Below are 24325 nucleotides of genomic sequence, written 5' to 3' on the forward strand. Positions count from 1 at the left end.
CCTTGGCGAATAAAAAAAGGGAGAGTGACTGGATTGGGCACGAGACTGTCGCTCAGTGTGGGAAAAGACAATCTCCCAGTCAATGTCAGCTGGAGCTCGGAATCCATGTTAATAAAAATGTGATTGGTTGGTTGTCAAGAAATAAGCAGAGCCTGGCAGACTGGTTAGAATGGATCACTGAGTTGCCAGCCAGTAAAGGTCCAACGTAGCGCCTAGAAGGCGGAGATTGGACAGATTTAGCAGTATAAGAGTCCAAGAATATTCAGAAGGGACTAAATGTTCTTTTGAAATGTGATTTGAAGCTCTGAGGGTATTTCTGTAATCACTTTATAAGGTGTAATGTTGAAAGGTATTGTCATTTTGAATGCAAATGTAATGTTTTACCCTGTCATGGGAAACTAAGGACCACTGTTAAAGGAGAAAAGATTATCTAGGACAGGAACGTCCAGGTTTGGACTTAGACTATAGAGAGAAGTTCCAATGCAAATGAAATGAATTGGTTCCGATTGTATTGTTGAATTGAGAACCGGATCCTTATCAGAAAAGAAATGTTATAAAGTTTCAGTAACTCTTTACAAAGAAAATCGGTGTAGTGTTCTTTTTGGGTGATGTGGCGCAGGATTGCGAGCTGAGTGAGATGCAGGCCTGAAAAGCCAAACGGAGTGGTGAGCCAAGTGACCTGAGCCAAGCTACCCCTAGGACGTAGGTCCAACAATATGGTTACCTAATTCACACTGCATATGTTTCCTCTTGGGTCCTTCAACTGTTACGGTCTATAGACCACTATGTCAGTGCATGTCTTCCCGGTTGTCTTAATGAAGGGAAGAATAAATAGGGGAAAGGAATAAAACCAATAGTTTTTGTAAAGAGCCCTTCTCCTCTCTTAATTGAAACTGCCCGTGATCCGCTTCATCCATAAGTCACTGCTTGGGTATGTATGCTCCTTGTTAAAATATGGAGGCCCAAGGCCAAAAATCATTCTTGTGAACTCCCAAATATTGGATGGCCTAGACGCCTCTTTTCCAAAATTTGCGATACCCCACTTACTACTCCAAGATCAGCGGGTGTCCTCTTCCCAGTCGGAGTCCACCGACGATAACGGTGCTCTGTTTTCCTCTCGTTTAAGGCATCGCTTCACACCTGTCACGTGGGCACGTCTGCGTGTAGGGCGGTCCATAACAACTAGGCCGTCTATTATCTCAACCTTCCGTCACTCACTACAGCGGCCATCATGAAATTCCACACTGTTTCTTTTTCCTCAGAATCATGTGCAATCTGCGCTGTGTATGACCGCTCGTTTTTTGCGGCCATCTTTACATTCCGCACCATTCGCTTTATATGTCCAGTGAGTGCACTCCGTAACATTAATCTTATGAACTAAGTCTGTTCTAATACCCACATTCATTATTTCAGACTGTGTAACATTACTCATGTGTGCTAGGTCTTTCGCCCATTATTTACTTATAATCGCATAAAGTTGAAACCAGGGGATGCAGTCATTCAAACACCTGTGGCTGCTGCTCAGTCTGTCCACCCACGCTGTTCCCTAACCAGTAGGAAATTGGCGATGTCGAACGTGTGGGGTGGGATGAAGAGTCTATCAAGTACAGTCCAGTTTAAATCTTTTTCTGTATGGCCCAATTCCTTGAAATGTGCAGTCAACTTTGTTCCCACAAACAAGTTTTAGACCCTTAAAAAATTAAAGTGCGAACTTGCTAGATTTTCCCACATTGTAAGGTTGAAGGTGTTTTTGAAGGAAAGGAGCCTCCTCGGAAGAAGAGGGAGATACAGGTTTAAGAAACAAGTCAACGTTTGTACCCACACTGGGACAATTACCCCCAGAAGTAGGTGAACAGGCGATCCTGAGAAATATTGAAAGGATGGAGACAGAAGACGGAGGGAGACCATTCTTTAACCTGCCTAACAATGAGAGAAAATCCTTACAAGAACTGAGAGATGACCCTACAATAATCATCAAGCCAGCCTGCATGAAGCAACGCCTTAAACGCGAGGAAAACAGAGCACCGTTATCGTCGGTGGACTCTGACTGGGAAGAGGACTTCCGCTGATCTTGGAGTAGTAAGTGGGGTATCGCAAATTTTGAAAAAGAGGCGTCTAGGCCATCCAATATTTGGGAGAGTTCACTAGAATCACTATTGGCCTTGGGCCTCCATATTTTAACAAGGAGCATACATACCCAAGCAGTGACTTATAGATGAAGCGGTTCACAGGCCGTTTCAATTAAGAGAGGAGAAGAGCTCTTTACAAAAACTATTGGTTTCATTCCTTTCCCCTATGTATTCTTCCTTTTTGTGTTTTGCACTTTATGATCCCTTCTTGAGGAAACAACTTTTCCCCATTTCTTTATCTGTTTGTATACTTTCTTTTCCTCACCACTGTATATTCAAAAAATGTCTTTTGCACTCCGCCCAGTGTGTTGGTCTGCACCTGGGCTTCAGATGCGGCCCAATGATGAAGCATGACACTGAAAAGTGTGAGAGGGCAGTATTAAGAAATTACATTTCTTTCCCCGCTCCTTTTGTGTCCCGTTTCTAACTGTGAGAACTAGAGTAGTCTGCAGTGGGAATAGGGAATAGTATCTCATTGGATAAACTTACTCTGAAGTCCAAGAGTTCTTTTTAACTTCTTGTCCTTTTCTTTATAGTGACTTATACAGCTGGTTCAATACAGATCTTTTGACGGTCTGAACCTGTGCCATCCTGCCATTTTCCCTTGTCCCTTCTGTTTTCCTGTAGTTTTGTCTACTCAGCGTCGCATCAGATGCCTGCCTTATGTGATCAATAGAAAATGAGCATTCAGGTGCTCTTCTCCACCCACATACTGGTAACATTGAGAACAGCAATTCAATGGGTAGAAGTTGTGCGCTTCCACTGGCGCCTTGCGCCTTGTGTGAATACATGAGCTCAGTACTGCTGGAATGTTTTAGTATGGTGCCCATTTGATGGGTAATACTGAAGGCCTGATCCATGCCTTATTTAAAATGATGACAAAAGGCAGTAGACCTAACATACTTATTGTGAAAATAAAACCCTATGTTAAAGCCTATAGGCCTTAAGGACACATGGCTACTGCACTCTGTCGATGCCTGTAGATAGATATTGTGTTACATGGAAACTCACAGAGTTTAGGAGGCAAGAGTTTTGATGTTGGTTACCCCCGCGACAAACCCTAGGGGTAGATTTATACTGCAATAATCCTTCTTAGGCCCTCTTGTGAATGTATTGTTTTGTTGTGCTGACTCTAATTCTCTATATATTTGTAACTTTATGCCTTTTTATGACTGTATTCCGGTGGTTGTCGTGGAAAAGCTTATGCTCAAAGTACTAGGCCTCAGTTGGTTCGGTGAGAGTACAATGATAAAGACTAGAAGTCTGAGTTGTTTAATGGAAAATGTTATTAAAATGCCAGTAACTAGGGCGAAACCGGTCCTGGGTTGCTTGTGTTCTGGTTCAGGAAGGACCTGGCCAGGCAGTTCGGGCTGAACTGTTTCCATGAGGAGCAGGGTCAAGACTGATTTGGATATGGCTGGGTCCAAACTGAAGTGGCATGGTGGGCAAAAAAATGATGGGTTGGAGTGCTACTCTGAGCGATTGCGAACGGTTAGACTTATTGCAAGCCTCCTCCGATCGCCTTTGTATGTGTTTTATGTTCTGCCCTAAATGGCATGGGTATGCCCAGACATGGGTTTTCCGTGCTCGCTGTGTCACTAGAACCAAGCTGTACCCGGGTGATGAGCCCATAGCAAGGTCGAAACTGGCCCTGGGTTGCTTGTGTTCCAGCTGAGGAAGGATCTGGCTTGGTAGTTCGGGCTGGACTCTTCCCATGAGGAGCAGGGTCAAGACTGATTTGTTTTTGGCTGGGTCCAAACTGAGGTGGCATGGTGAGCAAATGCAAGGTGGGTTGGAGTGCTACCCCGAGCGATTGCCAGTTTCTAGACGTATTGCAAGCCGCCTCCGATCGTCTTTTGTGTTATTTGTTGTGAAAGCAGATATTAAAGCAATATGCGTTTTAAGGGCGGAGAGTTCTGCACCCTGTTATCTGTAGACAGATTTTTTGCTTCTTGAAATTTCGTTGTTAACCTAAGTCCTCGCCAAGGATTTTGGAGTCGGTCGCTCCCTCTGATAAAACCTTGAAGTTGAATGTTTGCAATGTGGCTATCCTCGTTAGCACCTTTTTCAGAAGAGTTGCATGTGGTTTTGTACATATTTATAATGTCATGGCTGTATGCCTGATTATGCACAGTACAGTAGGCCTGGACAACGTATGGTGACGAGTCAGTGATAAAGGCTAACGGCTTGAATAGTTCATTGTGAAAAGTCAGATGCCATTGGTTTGATATGTTTATTATTAAATGACAAGGGCAGTAGGCCCTGACTTATTTAGTGTGAAAAGCTATTCATAAAATAGAATGGTCTTGAAGGAAGGATTGGTGTCACCCTGTGGTAAAGGCCAGAAGCAGGTATTCAGCTTCATGGAAGCCCACAGATCACCGCACTGGGAAGGGACGCTGTTGTTGGCTACTCTATTAGACAAACCCGGGGGGGCGAAGATTTACAAACTTAGGAGGTTATTAGGATGGCGGGCGGACTTTAGCCTTTACTTTTACCCTAGCGGTAACGGGACCGCCCGCCTGCCATGCAGCGGCACCGCCACCCCAATTATGATGCGACCACCACTGCGGCGGTCGCATCTGGCATTTTAAAATCGAAGCTGGTGCTGCTGCACCCGCTGCAATGCTAAAATATCATGTTGTGCATTGCCATGCACAACGTGGCAGGCACCGCGCGGTGCCTGCCACCTTGTGCATGGCAGTGTAAGGGGTACCATAGGTACCCCCCAAGTGCAGCTCCCCAACCCCCCCCGGGGGTTGGGGAGGCCGCAATGGGCCCCCAAAGCGAATCCCCACCAGCATTTTCACGGCGGCATCGCCGTCATGGAAAGGCCTCAAACACCCCACATCATAATATGGATGGTGGTGCCTGCGTAGCGATTGCCGACCAGCAGAAAAGCGGCAGATGGACTTTCCATCCGCCGCGTTACCCAACGCCATTGTAATCTAGCGATGGGTGAATCAGGTTACGAAGGCGTTACGCCATCCTAATCACCCCCTTATTGTCCCTGTTCAGCCTCCATCGGAGGGGTTGTATATTGTTTTACCAACTGGAAAGTTTGCATGTATTTGTAATTTTATGACAATACGCCTATGGTTCCCTTGTGGGAAATCTTTACTCAGTATATATAGCAGGCGAATATAGCACTTTACTATGCGATGTATTACATTGCGTGCTATTACAACGCGGTCGTTACAATGACCACTTTGTTAGTACGCGATGCATTTACATTGCAAGTCTTTACCCGACTTCCGCTAGGAAGCGCGCTGCACTTAGGAATAGTATTATTTACTATTCCTACTCCAGTTTGCGCAATAGTAGGGAAGGTGTTGGAATTCATTTCCAATACCTCAGCGCCCCCTACTGGAAGTTGTTGTAAAGACTTGCAATGTAAATGCATTGAGTACTAACAACGCGGTCATTGTAACAACCGCGTTGTAAAGGTATCGCGGTGTAATGGCCGCATTGTAAAGGTTGTTTCCCTTAGCAGGCTGTGTTGGTTATGGTGACTAGCCAGTTTTAAAGCATACATGCCTGATTAGTAAATTGGCAAAAGTTATGAAACGTGTTGACAAAAGCAGTAGGCCTGACTTATGAAAAGCATATGTTAAAGCCAATAGATCTAAACAATGGATTGGTATTACACTTTGTTGAAGCCTGTAGACTGTAGCTGTAGAGCTACCGACAGGTGGCTGTAGAGCTACCGGCAGATGGCTGTAGAGCTACCGGCAGGTGGCTGTAGAGCTACTCATTGGAGAAACGTGCTGTGGAGCAGCGCTGACTGTGACGAGGGCAGGGTCACTCACCGGAGAAGCATATGTTGGTAGTGGAGCTAGAAGTCCAGAGAGAACGCTGCCACCACCATGATGAAACTTGAGGAGAAGCTGGACACACTTGACAAGATACCCATGTGTGCATCTTGGGGGTGCAACGGAAGCAGTATCACAGGCAGGCCGACCAGCTGGGAGCCTGTGCTGATGGTGCTGTTGGGAATTTCCTCTAATGAGTGCAACAAATTGTTGCGGAGGGTCTTCCAACTCACCCCCAACTCAAAGAGACAAGAAAGGGGTGCTGCTGTCCAGTGATGCTGGTAGTGAAGACGCTAGACTGGAGGACCGAATCCTCAGAGAGGCCATTGATTAGAAAGACGGTGCCATCGGGAGGCAGGAGTTGCTGTATTTTCCTGATCTTCATCCATCCATGCGGGTGAAGAATAGAGCAATGTTGATATTCACACGAGCCCTGGAGGTAAAGAGCCTCATTAGTGCAGTGGAGAGCCCTGAAGGTAAAGAGCTTCATTAGTGCAGTGGAGAGCCCCAGAAGTAAAGAGTTGCATTAGTACAGTGGAGAGCCCTGGTGGTAAAGAGCCTCATCAGTGCAGTGAAGAGCCCCAGGGGTAAAGAGCCTCATCGGTGCAGCGAAGAGCCCCGGAGGTAAAGAGCCTCATCAGTGCAGCAGAGAGCCCTGGAGTTAAAGAGCCTCATTAGTGCAGCGGAGAGCCCTGGAGGTAAAGAGCCTCATCAGTGCAGCGGAGAGCCCTAGAGTTAAAGAGCCTCATTAGTGCAGCGGAGAGCCCTGGAGGTAAAGAGCCTCATCAGTGCAGTGGAGAGCCTTGGAGGTAAAGAGCCTCATCAGTGCAGTGGAGAGCCTTGGAGGTAAAGAGCCTCATTAGTGCAGCGGAGAGCCCTGGTGGTAAAGAGCCTCATTAGTGCAGCGGAGAGCCCTGGAGGAAAAGAGCCTTGTTAGTGCAGCGGAGAACCCCGGAGGTAAAGAGCCTCATCAGTGCAGCAGAGAGCCTTGGGGGTAAAGAGCCTCATCAGTGCAGCGGAGAGCCCCAGAGGTAAAGAGCTGCATTAGTGCAGCAGAGAGCCCCAGAGGTAAAGAGCGGCATTAGTGCAGCAGAGAGCCCCGGAGGTAAAGAGCCTCATCAGTGCAGGAGAGAGCCCTGAGGTAAAGAGCCTCATTAGTGCAGTGGAGAGCCCTGAAGGTAAAGAGCCTCATTAGTGCAGTGGAGTTAAAGAGCCTCATTAGTGCAGCGGAGAGCCCTGGAGGTAAAGAGCCTCATTAGTGCAGTGGAGAACCCTGGAGTTGAAGAGCCTCATTAGTGCAGCGGAGTCCCATGGAGGTAAAGAGCCTTATTAGTGCAGCGGAGAGCCCCAGAGGTGAAGAGCCGCATTAGTGCAGCGGAGAGCCCCGGAGGTAAAGAGCTGCATTAGTGCAGCAGAGAGCCCCAGAGGTAAAGAGCCTCATCAGTGCAGGAGAGAGCCCTGAGGTAAAGAGCCTCATCAGTGCAGTGGAGAGCCTTGGAGGTAAAGAGCCTCATTAGTGCAGTGGAGAGCCCTGGAGGTAAAGAGCCTCATCAGTGCAGTGGAGAGCCTTGGGGGTAAAGAGCCTCATCAGTGCAGCGGAGAGCCCCAGAGGTAAAGAGCCTCATTAGTGCAGTGGAGAGCCCTGGAGGTAAAGAGCCTCATCAGTGCAGTGGAGAGCTTTGGAGGTAAAGAGCCTCATCAGTGCAGCAGAGAGCCTTGGGGGTAAAGAGCCTCATCAGTGCAGCGGAGAGCCCCAGAGGTAAAGAGCTGCATTAGTGCAGCAGAGAGCCCCGGAGGTAAAGAGCCTCATCAGTGCAGGAGAGAGCCCTGAGGTAAAGAGCCTCATTAGTGCAGTGGAGAGCCCTGAAGGTAAAGAGCCTCATTAGTGCAGTGGAGAACCCTGAAGTTAAAGAGCCTCATTAGTGCAGCGGAGAGCCCTGGAGGTAAAGAGCCTCATTAGTGCAGTGGAGAACCCTGGAGGTAAAGAGCCTCGTTAGTGCAGTGGAGATCCTTGGAGGTAAAGAGCCTCATTATTGCAACGAAGAGCCCCGGAGGTAAAGAGCCTTGTTAGTGCAGCAGAGAACCCTGGAGGTAAAGAGCCGCATTAGTGAAGTGGAGAGCCCCGGAGGTAAAGAACCTAGTTGGTGCAGCAGGGAGCCCCGGAGGTAAAGTGCCTCGTTAGTGCAGCAGAGAGCCCCGGAGGTAAAGAGCCTCATCAGTGCAGTGGAGAGCCCTGAGGTAAAGAGCCTCATTAGTGCAGTGGAGAGCCCTGAGGTTAAGAGCCTCATTAGTGCAGCAGAGAGCCCCAGAGGTAAAGAGCCGCATTAGTGCAGCAGAGAGCCCCGGAGGTAAAGAGGCGTATTAGTGCAGCGGAGAGCCCCGGAGGTAAAGAGCCGCGTTAGTGCAGCAGAGAGCCCTGTCGGTAAAGAGCCTTCTTAGTGCAACAGAAAGCCCCGGAGGTAAAGAGCTGCATTAGTGCAGAGGAGAGCCCCGGAGGTAAAGAGCCTCATTAGTGCAGAGAAGAGCCCCGGAGGTAAAGAGCCTTGTTAGTGCAGTAGAGAACCCCGGAGGTAAAGAGCCTCATTAGTGCAGCGGAGAGCCCTGGAGGTAAAGAGCCTCATCAGTGCAGTGGAGAGCCTTGGAGGTAAAGAGCCTCATCAGTGCAACGGAGAGCCTTGGAGGTAAAGAGCCTCATCAGTGCAACGGATAGCCTTGGAGGTAAAGAGCCTCATTAGTGCAGCGGAGAGCCCTGGTGGTAAAGAGCCTCATTAGTGCAGCGGAGAGCCCTGGAGGAAAAGAGCCTTGTTAGTGCAGCGGAGAACCCCGGAGGTAAAGAGCCTCATCAGTGCAGCAGAGAGCCTTGGGGTAAAGAGCCTCATCAGTGCAGCGGAGAGCCCCAGAGGTAAAGAGCTGCATTAGTGCAGCAGAGAGCCCCGGAGGTAAAGAGCCTCATCAGTGCAGGAGAGAGCCCTGAGGTAAAGAGCCTCATTAGTGCAGCGGAGAGCCCTGAAGGTAAAGAGCCTCATTAGTGCAGTGGAGAACCCTGGCATTAAAGAGCCTCATTAGTGCAGCGGAGAGCCCTGGAGGTAAAGAGCCTCATTAGTGCAGCGGAGTGCCATGGAGGTAAAGAGCAGCATTAGTGTAGCAGAGAGCCCCGGAGGTAAAGAGGCGTATTAGTGCAGCGGAGAGCCCCGGAGGTAAAGAGCTGCGTTAGTGCAGCAGAGAGCCCTGTCAGTAAAGAGCCTTCTTAGTGCAGCAGAAAGCCCCGGAGGTAAAGAGCTGCATTAGTGCAGAGGAGAATCCCGGAGGTAAAGAGCTTCATTAGTGCAGCGAAGAGCCCCGGAGGTAAAGAGCCTTGTTAGTGCAGTAGAGAACCCCGGAGGTAAAGAGCCTCGTTAGTGCAGCGGAGTTCCTTGGAGGTAAAGAGCCTCATTAGTTTCAGCAAAGAGCCCCGGATGTAAAGAGCCTTGTTAGTGCAGCAGAGAACTCCGGAGGTAAAGAGCCGCATTAGTGCAGCGGAGAGCCCCGTAGGTAAAGAGCTGCATTAGTGCAGCGGAGAGCCCCAGAGGTAAAGAGCTGCATTAGTGCAGCGGAGAGCCCCGGAGGTAAAGAACCTCAGTGCAGCAGAGAGCCTTGGAGTTAAAGAGTAAGAAGCTTTCTGCTGGCCCCAAAGTCAACTTAGGCGGTGCTGTTTTGTAATTTTGCCAAATAAAACACAGTTAAACCTAAACCAGTCAGCCATCTTGATATGGTATTGCTGTCCATAGTGTGACACTGTTTATCATTCTAAAATATTCAACTCGTTGCGTCTCAATGTGGCGCCCTTGTTGGAACTTTAAAACAATCATACACTATACACAATATCATTGGAATACAGTCGGCTGTTGCTAGGTTTAATTTTAGTTTTTATTGCAAGCATAATGCGTAGGCAGCAGCATTTATTTCTACTTTTAGTCTTCTAATTTATTACGAATGTGCTTGTTGAACTTTTGCGTGTGTGTTTTATTGTTTATGGGTCAGTGGGTAAATTCAACAATAAGTGAGTGGGTGAATGAATGTTTGCATGTGTGCAAAGATGAGTAAGAGAGCACCCTTATGATAATGTATTGAACGCCTAAACCCTCCAGCGACTGAAGAGGCACTTTCAGACACAAGCCAGAGTTATTGGCATTGCCTATGCTTGTTGTTTTTTGGCTGGGTTTTTGTGGCCTCCAATCCCCATGGATTCCTCCAACTGCACAAGTGCTCCTCAAGGACACCAGTGGTGTGCCCAGAAAATGAAATGGGGAAGACTTGAAATATTGTTTGTCTTCCCCTACTTCACTTCCACATATGATCTTGTATAGTCTCCTTGGCTCCTACTGCACAAGCCCTAGCCGGTGACACCTGATTACTTCTTTTTTGGGGGTGTCCTTGTTCTAGCCAGCCAGGGTCTTATAGGGACAGAAACATGCTGGGTGAACATCTCTGAGTGTCTCACTTACTTGCCTCTGTGCCATAATAGTAGCAAGCTTCATTCTAAGGATATATGTTTGCCCCCACAGATGCAGATCGTGTTCAGTCGGACAAGGTCGCCCAGATCCTAGAAGCTGAACAGAATAGTTTTGCTCGGAGCATCAACAAGAAGGTTCAGGAGTTCCGGGAGCAGGTTCAGCCTCCTGAGACTCGGCGGGAGTTTGACCTATATGACCCCCAGGCTCTTAAGAAAGACAAACCTGCTCGGGTCTCTGATGATGACCCCCGCTGCGGGCCAGCTAGCCTACAGAAGCTGGCTGGTGAGGATCTCAACAAGCAGGAACGGCAGAAAGGGCAGGAGGAGCTTACAAGGAAATGGCTGACTGATCAGAGGAAAGAGAAAGAACGCAACCAGGCACAGAGCAAGTATGCAGGTAACCACCCAGCCGCTATCTTTGTGAGCGTGAGAGAGCATGTCCAGGCAAAGAGTGAGTATGCAGGTAACCACCCACTATGAATCTGTGTGAGCCCAAGAATTTGTGTCCAAGCACAGGGCGAGTACACAGGTAACCACTGCCCATGTATCAGTGTGCATCTAAGAGTGTGTGTCCAAGCACAGAACAAGTCACAGGTAACACCCTGTTATGTATCCATGTGAGCCTAAGAGTGTGTTTTCAAGCATAGAGTAAGAACTAAGGTAACCACTGAGTTTGTATCAGTTGGATCCTAAGAGTGTGTTTCCATGCACAGAACAAGTACTGAGGTAACCACCATTTATGTATCAGTGCAGCCTAGGAGTTTGTGTCCAAGCACAGAGTAAGAACTAAGGTAACCACCTGCTATGAATAAGTATGCGTCTAAGAGTGTATGTCCAAGTACAGAGTGAATACACAGGTGATTACTGGCCATATATCAATGTGCTTCTCAGATTGTGTCCAAGCACAGACGAGGTACACAGGTAACCACTGGCCATGTACCTGTGTGCTTCTAAGAGTGTGTGTCCAAGCACAGAGTAATTACGCAGGTAACCACCCACTATGAATCTGTGTGAGCTCAACAATTTATGTCCAAGCACAGAGCAAGTACACAGGCAACCACTGAATATGTATCGGTGCGAGCCTAAGAGTTTGTGTCCAAGCGAAGAGTAAAGACGCAAGGTTACTAACAGCTATGTGTCACTGTGAGCATAAGTGTATGTCCAAACACTGAGCAAGTATGCAGTTTACCACCAGCTATGTACCAGTGGGAGCCTAAGAGTGTGTGCACAAGGACAGGGTAAGAACGCAGATAACCACCTGTAGTGTATCTGTGTGAGCCTAAGAGTGTGCATCCAAGCACAGGGTAAGTACACAAGTAACTACCGGCTGTGTATCAGTGTGAGCCTAAGAGTGTGCGTCTAAGCACAGTAAGAATGCAGATACTCACCCGCTGAGTATCAGTGAGTCTAAGAGTGTGTGCCCAAGCATAGAGTAAGAACGCAGATAACCACCTGCTATGTATCCCTGCTAGCCTAAGAGTGTGTGTCCAAGCACCGAGCAAGTACACAGGTAACCACCGGCTGTGTATCTGTGTGAGCCTAAAAGTGTGTGGCCAAGCACAGGGTAAGTACACAAGTAACTACCGGGTATGTATCAGTGTGAACACAGGAGTGTGTGTTCAAGCACAGAGTAAGTACACAGGTAACCACCGGCTGTGTATCTGTGTGAGCCTTAGAGTGTGTTTCCGAGCACAGAGTAAGTACGCAGGTAACCACCTGCTATCTATCAGTTTGAGCCTAAGAGTGTGTGTACAAGCAACGAGTAAGAATGCAGGTAACCACCGGCTGTGTATCAGTGTGAGCCTAAGAGTGTGTGTCTAAGCACAGAGTAAGTACGCAGGTCTCTACCGGGTATGTATCAGTGTGAAGCTAGGAGTGTGTGTTCAAGCACGGAGTAAGTACACAGGTAACCACCGGCTGGTTATCTGAGTGAGCCTATAAGTGTGTGGCCAAGCACAGAGTAAGTACGCAGGTAACTACCGGGTATGTATCAGTGTGAACCCAGGAGTGTGTGTTCACGCGCAGAGTAAGTACACAGGTAACCACAGGCTGTGTATCTGTGTGAGCCTTAGAGAGTGTTTCCGAGCACAGAGTAGGTACGCAGGTCTCTACCGGGTATGTATCAGTGTGAAGCTAGGAGTGTGTGTTCAAGCACAGAGTAAGTACACAGGTAACCACCGGCTGTGTATCACTGTGAGCCTAAGAGTGTGTGTCCAAGCAACGAGTAAGAATGCAGGTAACCACCGGCTGTCAATCAGTGTGAGCCTAAGAGTGTGTGTCTAAGCACAGTAAGAATGCAGATACCCACCCGCTGTGTATCAGTGAGTCTAAGAGTGTGTGCCCAAGCACAGAGTAAGAACGCAGGTAACCATCTGCTATGTATCCCTGCTAGCCTAAGAGTGTGTGTCCAAGCACCAAGCAAGTACACAGGTAACCACCCACTGCGTATCAGTGTAAGTCTAAGAGTGTGTTTCCAAGCACAGAGTAAGTATGCAGGTAACCACCTGCTATGTATCACTGTGAGCCTAAGAGTGTGTATCCAAGCACAGAGTAAGTATGCAGGTCTCTACCGGGTATGTATCAGTGTGAAGCTAGGAGTGTGTGTTCAAGCACAGAGTAAGTATGCAGGTCTCTACCGGGTATGTATCAGTGTGAAGCTAGGAGTGTGTGTTCAAGCACAGAGTAAGTATGCAAGTAACCAACACCTGTTTATCAGTGCGAACCTAAGAGTGTGTGTCCAAACAGCGAGCAAGTACACAAGTAACTATCTGCTATGTATAAGTGCGAGTCGAAGATTGTGTGTCCAAGCACAGGGTAAGTACGTAGGTAACCACCACCTATGTATCAGTGCAAGCCTATGAGTGTGTGTCCAAGCACAGAGAAAGAATGCAGGTAACCACCAGCTATGTATCAGTGTGAGCCTAAGAGTGTGTCCCAGCACCGAGCAAATACGCAGGTAACTGCACTTGCAAGAATTTCAGATGCTTTGATCCCTTGAGTGCTGAACTGATGGTGAATTATCAGAGATTCCTTCTCTATTTTCAATTCTCCCAGAGGTCATGGGACTGATAGCTGAAGACCAGCAGCTGGAGTGATGGCTACTTGTATAAACCCCATCCACGAAGCACCTTCTGGACAAATAGTTTTAACAGATGCTCCATGTCACAGAGCACAGCAAGTTCTCGTTGTGTGCTTTCGGACAGAGATTGCCTTGGTTAACTTTAGATTAACTAAGTGGACTAATGCACTTAAAAACAAAAATTTGCAAAATGAAAGCCTAGGGCAGAAATATTTTGCCTTGATGCCCGGCAGTCTCTGGTATATTGGTTATACTTTCCATGCTGGACCTTGCTGCCCCCAGGAAGAGGAACCACAGTCCCTGCCTGTGTCTTAGAACCCTGCAGAGGAAAGCAAATTGGAAAGGGCCCTAAGTGTGCCAGGCCTCTACAGATAACATGATAAAGTGTGATCCAGAGGAGACGGAACTGTCACTTGTCCTTTGGCTTCTTGATGCATCTGTGACCCCCAAAGTCTAGGGACTCGCCCTTTCCTTGGCCTCTGGGTGGGACACCAGTACTCCAGGTGTCTGGGAGATACTAAATTCTCAGGCATTGTCACCCTGAATTAGATAAAGGCAGAGGGATCACATAAGCCCCTAGAATCTAGTTTTGGTGACTGCAAGGCCTTCTGTATGTGACAATCGAGCCCCGGGTGAAGATGCTCAAGGCAGAGTTGCTGAAGCCACCCGACCTCTCTGATAAACGTTTTAAATCCAGGAATAGCTCTGCCTCTGGCTTGTGAAATTCATAAATCTGTGTAATTTAAGCGATATCTCTGCTGTGTATAAACCAAGGGCTAGCTCTGTTTTCTGAGTTGTGAGCCTCTGAGAACTCTGTGACACTCTGTGAGTATGGAATCTTGACTCAATATAATGTTTTACCTGTTGTGTAGCTTAGATGATGTTGAGAGGCTTAAACCTGCAATATTTGTTATCTATGTCATGGAGTCCGGAGCTGGTAAAATGAGTTACCTGTAGTATAACTCTTATGACGCTAGGAGTCCTGACCCGGTAAAATGAGTTACCTGTAGCAGAACTCTCATGATGCTGGGAGTCATGCTACAGGTAACTCATCTTACCAGTTCACGACTCCCAGCATCTCATGAGTCATGCTACAGGTAACTAATCTTACCAGTTCAGGACTCCCAGCATCATGAGAGTTATGCTACAGGTAACTCATCTTACCAGCTCAGAACTCTCATGATGCTGGGAGTCCAGAGCCGGTAAAATGAGTTATCTGTAGCATAACCCTCATGGTGTTGTATTTAGCATGAACTCTGCTCAGTTACAAGCATCGACTTCTTGTCGCACATCATTGGTTGCTGTGACAATATTCTTCCTTGCAGATAATCTCTACGACAAAAAGCGAGTGGAGCTGGACGAGCGGGCACTGCACTTGGCCCGCATGGAGGAGGACTGCAGGAAGGCCATTAACCTTGCAACTGAGAACTTCAACAAAGCACAGGTAATGCCCTGTCTGGGCAAGGATGAGTGTTGTGTGCTCCAAGACAGACATAGACTTCTGGGGGTCCCAAGACCTAACATAGCATTGGCCCTCGGGACTCAAGACTGAACTGAACATGGCTTCTACGATCACTAGGATAGGGCAAGGCAATGCCCTTGGGGTCCCAAGACAGAATTGCTCTTGGCCTCAAGGCCCACAGCTGTAAGACAGAGCAAGCCATCTGGTGTCACAAAGGTAGGACAGGTCATGGCATCAAGGGGCACAATGATAGGGCAGGCCTCTGTGTTCCTGAGACAGAACTGCTCATGGCCTCTAGGGTCCCACAGACATGACAGTGCAGGCCTCTGGACTCACAATGTCAAAATGGAGTAAAGCCCCTGCGGTCACAAGAATTGAACAGCTCAAGGCCCCTGAGTCACAAACATATGATGGGTCAAACACAGCTATATTGATGGAACAAGTATGCTAGGGTCCATGCGACAGAACAGTCCAAGGCCCGAGGAGAAATCACCTAGCACATATCAGTACTCCGGGGGTCGATGAGCTAGGACAGAAGTCAACTCAGCCAAGGCAGGTCAAGGCCCCAAAGGTGCAGCTTGTAGATCTGGGCAAGATCTCTGTGGTCCTTACAGCATCAGAAAACTGCAGCTGCTAGAACCCATGACTGCTTTTAAGTCTCATGTAAGACTGAGCAGGAGCTGCAGGCGCCTTAAGATATGTCATTCAGAGCCTCCAAGAGTGAGCAGTGTCCCCTCACATCTTGAGATAAGTCATTCAGAGCCTCCATGACTGAGCAGTGTCCCCTCACGTCTTAAGTTACATCATTCAGAGCCTCCAAGACTGAGCATTGGCCCCTCACGTCTTGAGATACATCATTAAGAGCCTCCATGACTGAGCGGCGTACCCTCACGTCGTGAGATACGTCATTCAGAGCCTCCATGACTGAGCGGCGTCCCCTCACGTCGTGAGATACGTCATTCAGAGCCTCCATGACTGAGCGGTGTCCCCTCACGTCATGAGATACATAATTCAGAGCCTCCATGACTGAGCGGCGTCCCCTCACGTCATGAGATACGTCATTCAGAGCCTCCAAAACGGAGCGGCATCCCCTCACGTCGTAAGATTTGTCATTCAGAGCCTCCAAGACGGAGCGGCGTCCCCTCACGTCTTGAGATTCGTCATTCAGAGCCTCTATGACTGAGCGGCGTCCCCTCTGATCTTGAGATTCGTCATTCAGAGCCTCCAAGACTGAACAGCGTCTTCTCACGTCTTGAGATACGTCATTCAGAGCCTCCAAGCCGGAGCGGCGTCCCCTCACATCTTGAGATTCGTCATTCAGAGCCTCTATGACTGAGCGACGTCCCCTCTGATCTTGAGATTCGTCATTCAGAGCCTCCAAGACTGAGCGGCGTCCCCTCACGTCGTGAGATACGTCATTCAGAGCCTCCAAGACTGAGCGGCGTCCCCTCACGTCGTGAGATACGTCATTTGGAGCCTCCAAGACTGAGTGGCGTCCCCTCACGTCGTGAGATACGTCATTCAGAGCCTCCAAGACTGAGCGGCGTCCCCTCACGTCTTGAGATACGTCATTCAGAGCCTCTAAGACTGAGCGGCATCCCCTCACGTCGTGAGATACGTCATTCAGAGCCTCCAAGACTGAGCGGCGTCCCCTCACGTCTTGAGATACGTCATTCAGAGCCTCCAAGACTGAGCGGCATCCCCTCACGTCGTGAGATACGTCATTCAGAGCCTCCAAGACTGAGCGGCGTCCCCTCACGTCATGAGATACATCATTCAAAGCCTCCAAGACTGAGTGGCGTCCCCTCACGTCGTGAGATACGTCATTCAGAGCCTTCATGACTGAGCGGCGTCCCCTCACGTCGTGAGATATGTCATTCAGAGCCTCCATGATGGATCGGCGTCCCCTCACGTCGTGAGATACATCATTCAGAGCCCCCATGACGGAGCGGCGCCCCCTCACGTCGTGAGATACGTCATTCAGAGCCTCCATGACGGAGTGGCGTCCCCTCACGTCGTGAGATACGTCATTCAGAGCCTCCAAGACTGAGCGGCGTCCCCTCACGTCGTGAGATATGTCATTCAGAGCCTTCATGACTGAGCGGCGTCCCCTCACGTTGTGAGATACGTCATTCAGAGCCTCCATGATGGATCGGCGTCCCCTCACGTTGTGAGATACGTCATTCAGAGCCCCCATCACGGAGCGGCGTCCCCTCACGTGGTGAGATACGTCATTCAGAGCCTCCATGACGGAGCGGCGACCCCTCACGTCGTGAGATACGTCATTCAGAGCCTCCATGATGGAGCGGCGTCCCCTCACGTCTTGATATACGCCATTCAGAGCCTCCATGACTGAGCGGAGTCCCCTCACATCTTGAGATACATCATTCAGAGTCTCCAAGACTGAGCGGCGTCCCCTCACGTCTTGACTCTTGAGATACATCATTCAGAGCCTCCAAGACTGAGCCGCGTCCACTTACATCATGAGATTCGTTGTTCAGAGCTTCCCAGACTGAGCAGCGTCCCCTCATGTCTTGAGATTCGTCATTCAGAGCCTCCATGACTGAGCGGCGTCCCCACACGTCTTGAGATTCGTCGTTCAGAGCCTCCAAGACTGAGCGGCATCCCCTCACGTCTTGAGATACGTCGTTCAGAGCCTCTATGACTGAGCAGCATCCCCTCACGTCTTGAGCTACGTCGTTCAGAGCCTCCACGACTGAGCGGCGTCCCCTCACGTCTTGAGATACGTCGTTCAGAGCCTCCATGACTGAGCAGCTGCCCCTCATGTCTTGAGGTTGAATGTTTGGAACCTTCTAGGTTTTCCTGAGGATTGAGCTTTTGCCATGCGAGATCAGGGCCCCTAAGAGTAAACCAGGGTAGCATCTTTCAGGACAGAATTAGGTAACAGAGTCTCAGAGACAATCCAGCCTTCAGTCTAATGTTGCATTTTTTTCACAGGCTGCTGAGACAGCAGAGCGCCAGCGGCTGCAGAAGCAGCAGGAGGAAGATGACAACTTTGCTGAGATATACAACCACTTGACTGGGGACATCTTGACTGAGAACCCTTCCCAGGCAGCCAGCTGCTTTGGCCCAGATCGCGTAGTGCCTTATCGTTGGAAAGGCATGAGCCCCCAGCAGCTGGAGGAGATCAGGCACAGCCAGGAGCTGCAGCGACAGGAAAAACAGGTACAAGCTAGAAGCCCAGGCACCACAGCAGGAATACTACCTCTCTTAGAAAGACCCACACCCCTAGCGACGACACTGGCCCTTCGACAACAACTCTCCAAGACTTAATCCCAACACCTGAGAGGAAGGAGCCTGTTCCTCAAGCAACAAACCCGCTCCAGCAAGCCAGTGCCCTACAAAGAGCCCCATAGCTCACAGCACTGATCCCCCCCTTCCTTAGCAAAGGCCCCATGTTTATGAGCAAGGACTTCATGTCCATGAGTAACACATCCACAACACAAGATAGGTAACCCAGGTCCAAAGCCAGGAACCACCATTACTGTCCCAAGCTCATGAGCAAAGAACCCTCATCCCTGAGCAAAAGATGCGTTTCTGAGAACAAATACAACATTAAATCCACCTACTATGGCAGAACATCTTATAACTGGGGGACACATCTCAACCTGCTCACCTCTAAATACATGATTCATTCCTTCCCTCGTGTGCCCTTAGCACATCCTTCCTGTCTGGTTTCTGAGCACTCCTTCACTCCTCTTCTTTTTCAGAGTAGTTCTCCTTTGCATTCTTAGCATTTCATCCCCTTCACTGTGCTTCACTCTAGGTTTAGATCCTTCCCTCCCTTTTATGTCCTGAACTCTGTTTCCTTTGTCATTTCGGAGCGCTCTCTTCCCTTTGGGAGCCAATCCTTCCTATCCTCGGCTTCAGGTACTGAGCAGTCACTGCGTTCCTGCATATTGTAAGCATTCCCCCACTTAGACTGATCCTAACTTTGGTTTCATTTACAAGTGGAATATTCGCACCCTCCTTACATCCATCCCTCTGAGTTCCGATCCCACCCTCCCATCCTTGAGCTCACCCTCTCATTTGTGTCCCAATAACTTGCCCCCCCCCCATTTGTGTGATGGGCGCCTCCTCATTCTTGCTCTAGGCACATTCTCCCTTCTGATTCTGAGCATTCCCTCATGTTCATAGAATGAGTATTCTCCCTTTCATTTGTATCCAGGTCACTCCCTCCTGTTCATGCCCAGAGCACTCCCTTTTACTCATGAACGAAGCACTCCCCTTTATTTTTACCCAGAACAGTCTCTTGTTCATGCCTAGAGCACAGCCTCCCATTCAGGCCCAGAGCTCTCCCTCCTGTTTGTGCCTAGAGCACTCCCTTTTAGTCATGAATGAAGCACTCCCCTTTATTTTTACCCAGAACAGTCTTCTTTTCGTGTCCAGAGCACTTTCTCCTTCTCTTGTCCAGAGAACTCCCTCCTGTTGATGTACAGAGCACTTCCTCTTGTTCGTGTCCAGAACAATCTCTCTTGCTTGTGCCCAAAACACTCTCTCTTGTTCATGTTGAGAGGACTCCATCACATTCATGTCCAGAACCCTCCCTCATATTCATGTCAAGAACCCTCCCTCACATTCAGTGCACTCCCTCCTGTTTGCGCCCAAAACACTCTCTCTTGTTCATGTTGAGAGGACTCCATCACATTCATGTCCAGAACCCTCCCTCACATTCAGTGCACTCCCTCCTGTTTGCGCCCAGACCACTCCCTCACATTCATGTCCAGAGCACTCCCTCCTATTTGCGCTTAGAGCTCTCCCTCTCATTTACATCCAGAGCACCCCCTCACATTTATGTCCAGAGCACCCCCTCACATTCATGTCAAGAGCACTCCCTCACATTCATGTCCAGAGCACTCCCTCCTGTTTGCGCCCAGACCCCCCCCTCACATTCAGGTCCAGAGCACCCCCTCACATTCACATCCAGAGCACTCCATCACGTTCACGTCCAGATCACCCCCTCACATTCATGTCCAGAGCACTCCCTCCTGTTTGCGCCCAGACCACCCCCTCACATTCACGTCCAGAGCTCGCCCTCACATTCACATCCAGATCACCCCCTCACATTCCTGTCCAGAGCACTCCCTCCTGTTTACGCCCAGCCCAACCCCTCACATTCAGGTCCAGAGCACTCACTCCTGTTTGTGCCCAAAACACCCCCTCACATTCACGTCCAGAGCACCCCCTCACATTCATGTCCAGAGCACCCCCTCCTGTTTGCACCTAGCGCTCTCCCTCTCATTTACATCCAGAGCACCCCCTCACATTCATGTCCAGAGCACTCCCTCCTGTTTGCGCCCAGACCACTCCCTCACATTCATGTCCAGAGCACTCCCTCCTGTTTGCGCCCAGACTACCTCCTCACATTCACGTCCAGAGCACCCCCTCACATTCACGTGCAGAGCACTCCCTCACGTTCACGTCCAGAGCACCCCCTCACATTCATGTCCAGAGCACTCCCTCACATTCATGTCCAGAGCACTCCCTCACATTCACGTCTAGAGCACCCCCTCACATTCATGTCCAGAGCACTCCCTCCTGTTTGCACCCAGACCACCCCCTCACATTCATGTCCAGAGCACTCCCTCACATTCACGTCTAGAGCACCCCCTCACATTCATGTCCAGAGCACTCCCTCCTGTTTGCACCCAGACCACCCCCTCACATTCATGTCCAGAGCACTCCCTCACATTCACGTCCAGAGCACCCCCTCACATTCATGTCCAGAGCACCCCCTCACATTCATGTCCAGAGCACTCCCTCACATTCATGTCCAGAGCACTCCCTCACATTCACGTCCAGAGCAGCCCCTCACATTCATGTCCAGAGCACCCCCTCACAGTCACGTCCAGAGCACCCCCTCACATCCATGTCCAGAGCACTCCCACCTGTTTGCACCCAGGGCAGTGATTAGTTCCAGGACATCTTGAACCGGCGATGGGGTTATTTCTAACCCCTGCCATCAGCTAAATCTCCTGCAGTGCACTTAGAGAAAAAATATATGCTGCTAGAAAGGGCACCTCGTGATGTGACCCACCACCTGACACTCATAGTGGCTTCTGAAAGGAGGTACCATCCTATCTCACCATCTTCAAAGGTGCCTTCTGAAAACGAAAGTAAGAAAATAGCTCCGGTTATCAGAAAGTTCTGTGGTACGTCAGCAACTGTGATGAACATAGCAAGTGCCACTACTTCACTTGGTCAGTGTGATATTTCCGTGCGGGCACTCTTCGGCATTTCCAGGAAAAACTAGAGCAAGAAGAAGACAAACAGGATTGAATGACGTCCTGCAAGCAGGGGTGGTGGTCTCCCATCAGATCATAAGCGTTGCTACTGGTTCAGTGGCCTTAGCTGCACATGGCTGTTGTCATGGTCTGGCACTTCACTGCCTTAAGTGCCTGAACCCTGAATCCCAGCAGAGAATCCTAAAGCTTCCCTATTCCTGAACCACTTTGGTTGGGGCACATGTGGACAACAAGATGCTATATAAGAAGTCAGAGCTAGAGACACTGAAAGCTGTGGGCCTTGAAAACCATAAGAAGTACAAGAAACATCAGTATAGGCCTAGTGACATGACCTGCCAACTACAGAGGGTGCAAGGCTCTCAGTGGACTCAGCAGTATGACCAGCAATCACAACACCGGGGATGCTTTTTTCATTCTGTAAAACAACAAAAGGAAAAGGTGGATGAAAAAAACAGCAGCTTCAGGAAATCCGCCCAGTGACTCCTTCCTTCCCTCTGTGCAGAATGACTATAGTCTGTGGCTCCAATCTGCACCTCCATCCATCCCTCCCAGGAAGAAATCTCAATACCATCAAGAGTTGCGTCATGTGGAAGTCGGCATCCTCCTAGCCAAAGAGTCAGTGAACCGGTCCCTCCATCGCAGAAGTGACAGGGATTTTACACCTGTTGCTTTCTGGTTTGAAAGAAAGGAGTGAAGATGGACTCACGCCCCAGCCTCGATCTCAGGGCTGCAGGTACATTCATAAAGCAGGAGACACTATGGCTCTTCATCAGATTTGTCCCGAGCTCCATCAGAGGTGGGCGTGACGCATACTTTCACATCCCTATCTACAGAAGCATCACATATTTCTGCTAGGAAATGTTCATCATCAGTAGAAAGTCCTGCTTTTGGCCGGAAGTCAGCATCACAGACTTTTTCAAAGTGCATGGAGGCGGCTACAGCCCATCTCAGAGAGGTCGTACTTTTCATCTGTCCCTGCCTAGAGGACGGGTTCATAAAGATCTCATCATCTCAAGAAGCCCGAGCCCACAGTCACTACAATATAGCACTTAAAGCACTTCAGCGGCTGGGGCTCAGAGTCAATAACTCCACAGAAGCGTTGGTGCAATGCGTCCATTACCTGGGAATGGTCAGACATGTTATCAGCAAAAGTGTGTCCTTCAGAGGAGAGGTGATGTTCTATCTGTCTGAAATGTCAAAAACCTTTAAGAATAAAACACCCCAAAGCCTGTCAGATGCCTTCCCTTCTGGGCTCAATGGTGTCCTGCATCTTTTTTTAATTGTATATGCCCATCAGCAAATGAGAACATTGACCAGTGGCTGGACGACAAGTGCAGTTGGGAGGACAAGTTACCCTTCTCAAGGACTGCAGTTACTTCCTAACTTGGTGGTGCCAATCAACCAGTCTCCTGAAAGGTTTCCCCTTCCAACCAAACACTCCATCTCAGACCATTGTGACTGATGCCTCATTGTTGGGTTGGGAGCCCCCATGGATGGTCAGTCGGTCCAAGGAGCATGGTAGAATAAAAGGGACAACTTACCACGTCAACCTTCTAGGGCTGAGGCAGTCTATCTAGCCCTCAGGCTCTTAGTACTAAGCTTCAGAGCATCTTCCCTGTGTGTTGAGAATACATCAATAAACTATCTCCCCAGCAAGCGGCGAGCATAAGATCCAGAGCTCTATCTCAAGAAGCCCACAAATGTGGGACGTGGCAGTCCGCAAGGACCTTGTGCATCGCAGAAGTTCACCTACCTGGTGTCCAGAATGCAGAAGATGATTCAGTAGGACAATCCAAGAGAATCATAATTGGGTGCTAAACATGCATCATTTGTGAATAGGGCTTTCCAGCCCAATTTGTTCGCAAATGAAGACAAGAAATGTCCCAATTATGCACTTGGGATCTTCCAATCAGGGATGCTGGGGAATGCCTTAGTGATCAGTCGGTTAAAGATGTTTGCATGTGCATTTGCTCTGATCCCATCAGTGCTCCGGAGTGGCCACAGCAGTCATGGTACATCAACCTTCTGCACGTAGCGGAACAGCTACCTGAAAAGCTGCCATGCAGGCCAGATCTCCTATTTAAGTTCAGGGGCCAGTTCCAGCCAGCCAAAATTGCATCTTTGAGTTTGACTGCCTGGCTTCAGAGGCCTTACAATCTGGAAGACTGCATGAACATCCTGAGAGAAATGAGACGTTCTTCCACGAGAGCATCGTAATTCTTTACAGGAAAGAGGTTTTGAATCTGTTACCTTGAGAAGAGCATCGATCCGATCGCCTTGATTTGGCGTGGTCTGGACTGCAGTTTTCTTCACTAAAGGCACATTTAACAGTCTTTGCAGCATGTAGAAAAAATCTTCACAAAGCTCTTTTTTTAAATTCTTTTTTTCAAAGACTTTGTAGAAGGCATCAGGAAGGTTCATATTCCTTTAAGGAGACATTTCTATCCCTGAGAATTGAATGCAGTTTTGTCAGAGTAAACGTGCCCCCCATTTGAGCCTATTCATGAGGCTACCTTCAGCACATTTCCTGGAAGACGGCCTTTGTAATGGCCGTGACTTCTGCCGTTACGGTTGGTGAGAACTAACATGTATTGACACTTATGGATGAATGGGAGCCATTAATGAATTATGAATGAGGCAGCCATTATGTGTTGAATTCAAATTGATGTGGACTATTTTCCATTTCTTCTTCTTTTTTATGATGATAAATGAATTTATTCACAAACGCTATCATATTTGCAATTATTGATAAATTGAATTGCCCAGAAGAAGCGCTTTTACAAAACCTGTGGTGTCAATTTATTTTTTTGTAGATGTTAAGATGCATATTTGATTTCTGATAAAGGACACTTTTATGATGAAATACTTTTTGGATTTTGACCTTTGTCTACACTGTAACACTATCAACAGAGATGCAGCAAACTAATATTCAGTGCTGAAGAAAAGACTCCTAGACATGAATAGCAAACAGAAGAGTCACAGACAAACTTCCTACCATGGATGGTGAGCGGAAAAGCTGCAGACAGGCATCATACCATGGATGGCAAACAGAGGAGTCACAGACAGGCTTCCTACCATGGATGGT

At 48.8% G+C, this 24325-nt stretch overlaps 1 protein-coding gene across 2 annotated transcripts in view; it reads left to right on the forward strand.

The window, feature by feature from the left end:
• The window catches only part of LOC146797200 (RIB43A-like with coiled-coils protein 2), a 122374-nt gene that overhangs the window by 42484 nt on the left and 55565 nt on the right, over window positions 1-24325 (forward strand). For both annotated transcript variants that reach the window (XM_085629915.1, XM_085629914.1), the window contains exons 5-7: window positions 10486-10830; window positions 14838-14956; window positions 17933-18160. In XM_085629915.1, coding sequence (XP_085486041.1) covers window positions 10486-10830; window positions 14838-14956; window positions 17933-18160 — 692 coding nt within the window. The remainder of the gene's footprint in view (window positions 1-10485; window positions 10831-14837; window positions 14957-17932; window positions 18161-24325) is intronic.

Source organism: Triturus cristatus, chromosome 10 (genome assembly GCF_964204655.1).
Source record: "Triturus cristatus chromosome 10, aTriCri1.1, whole genome shotgun sequence".
NCBI lineage: Eukaryota > Metazoa > Chordata > Amphibia > Caudata > Salamandridae > Triturus > Triturus cristatus.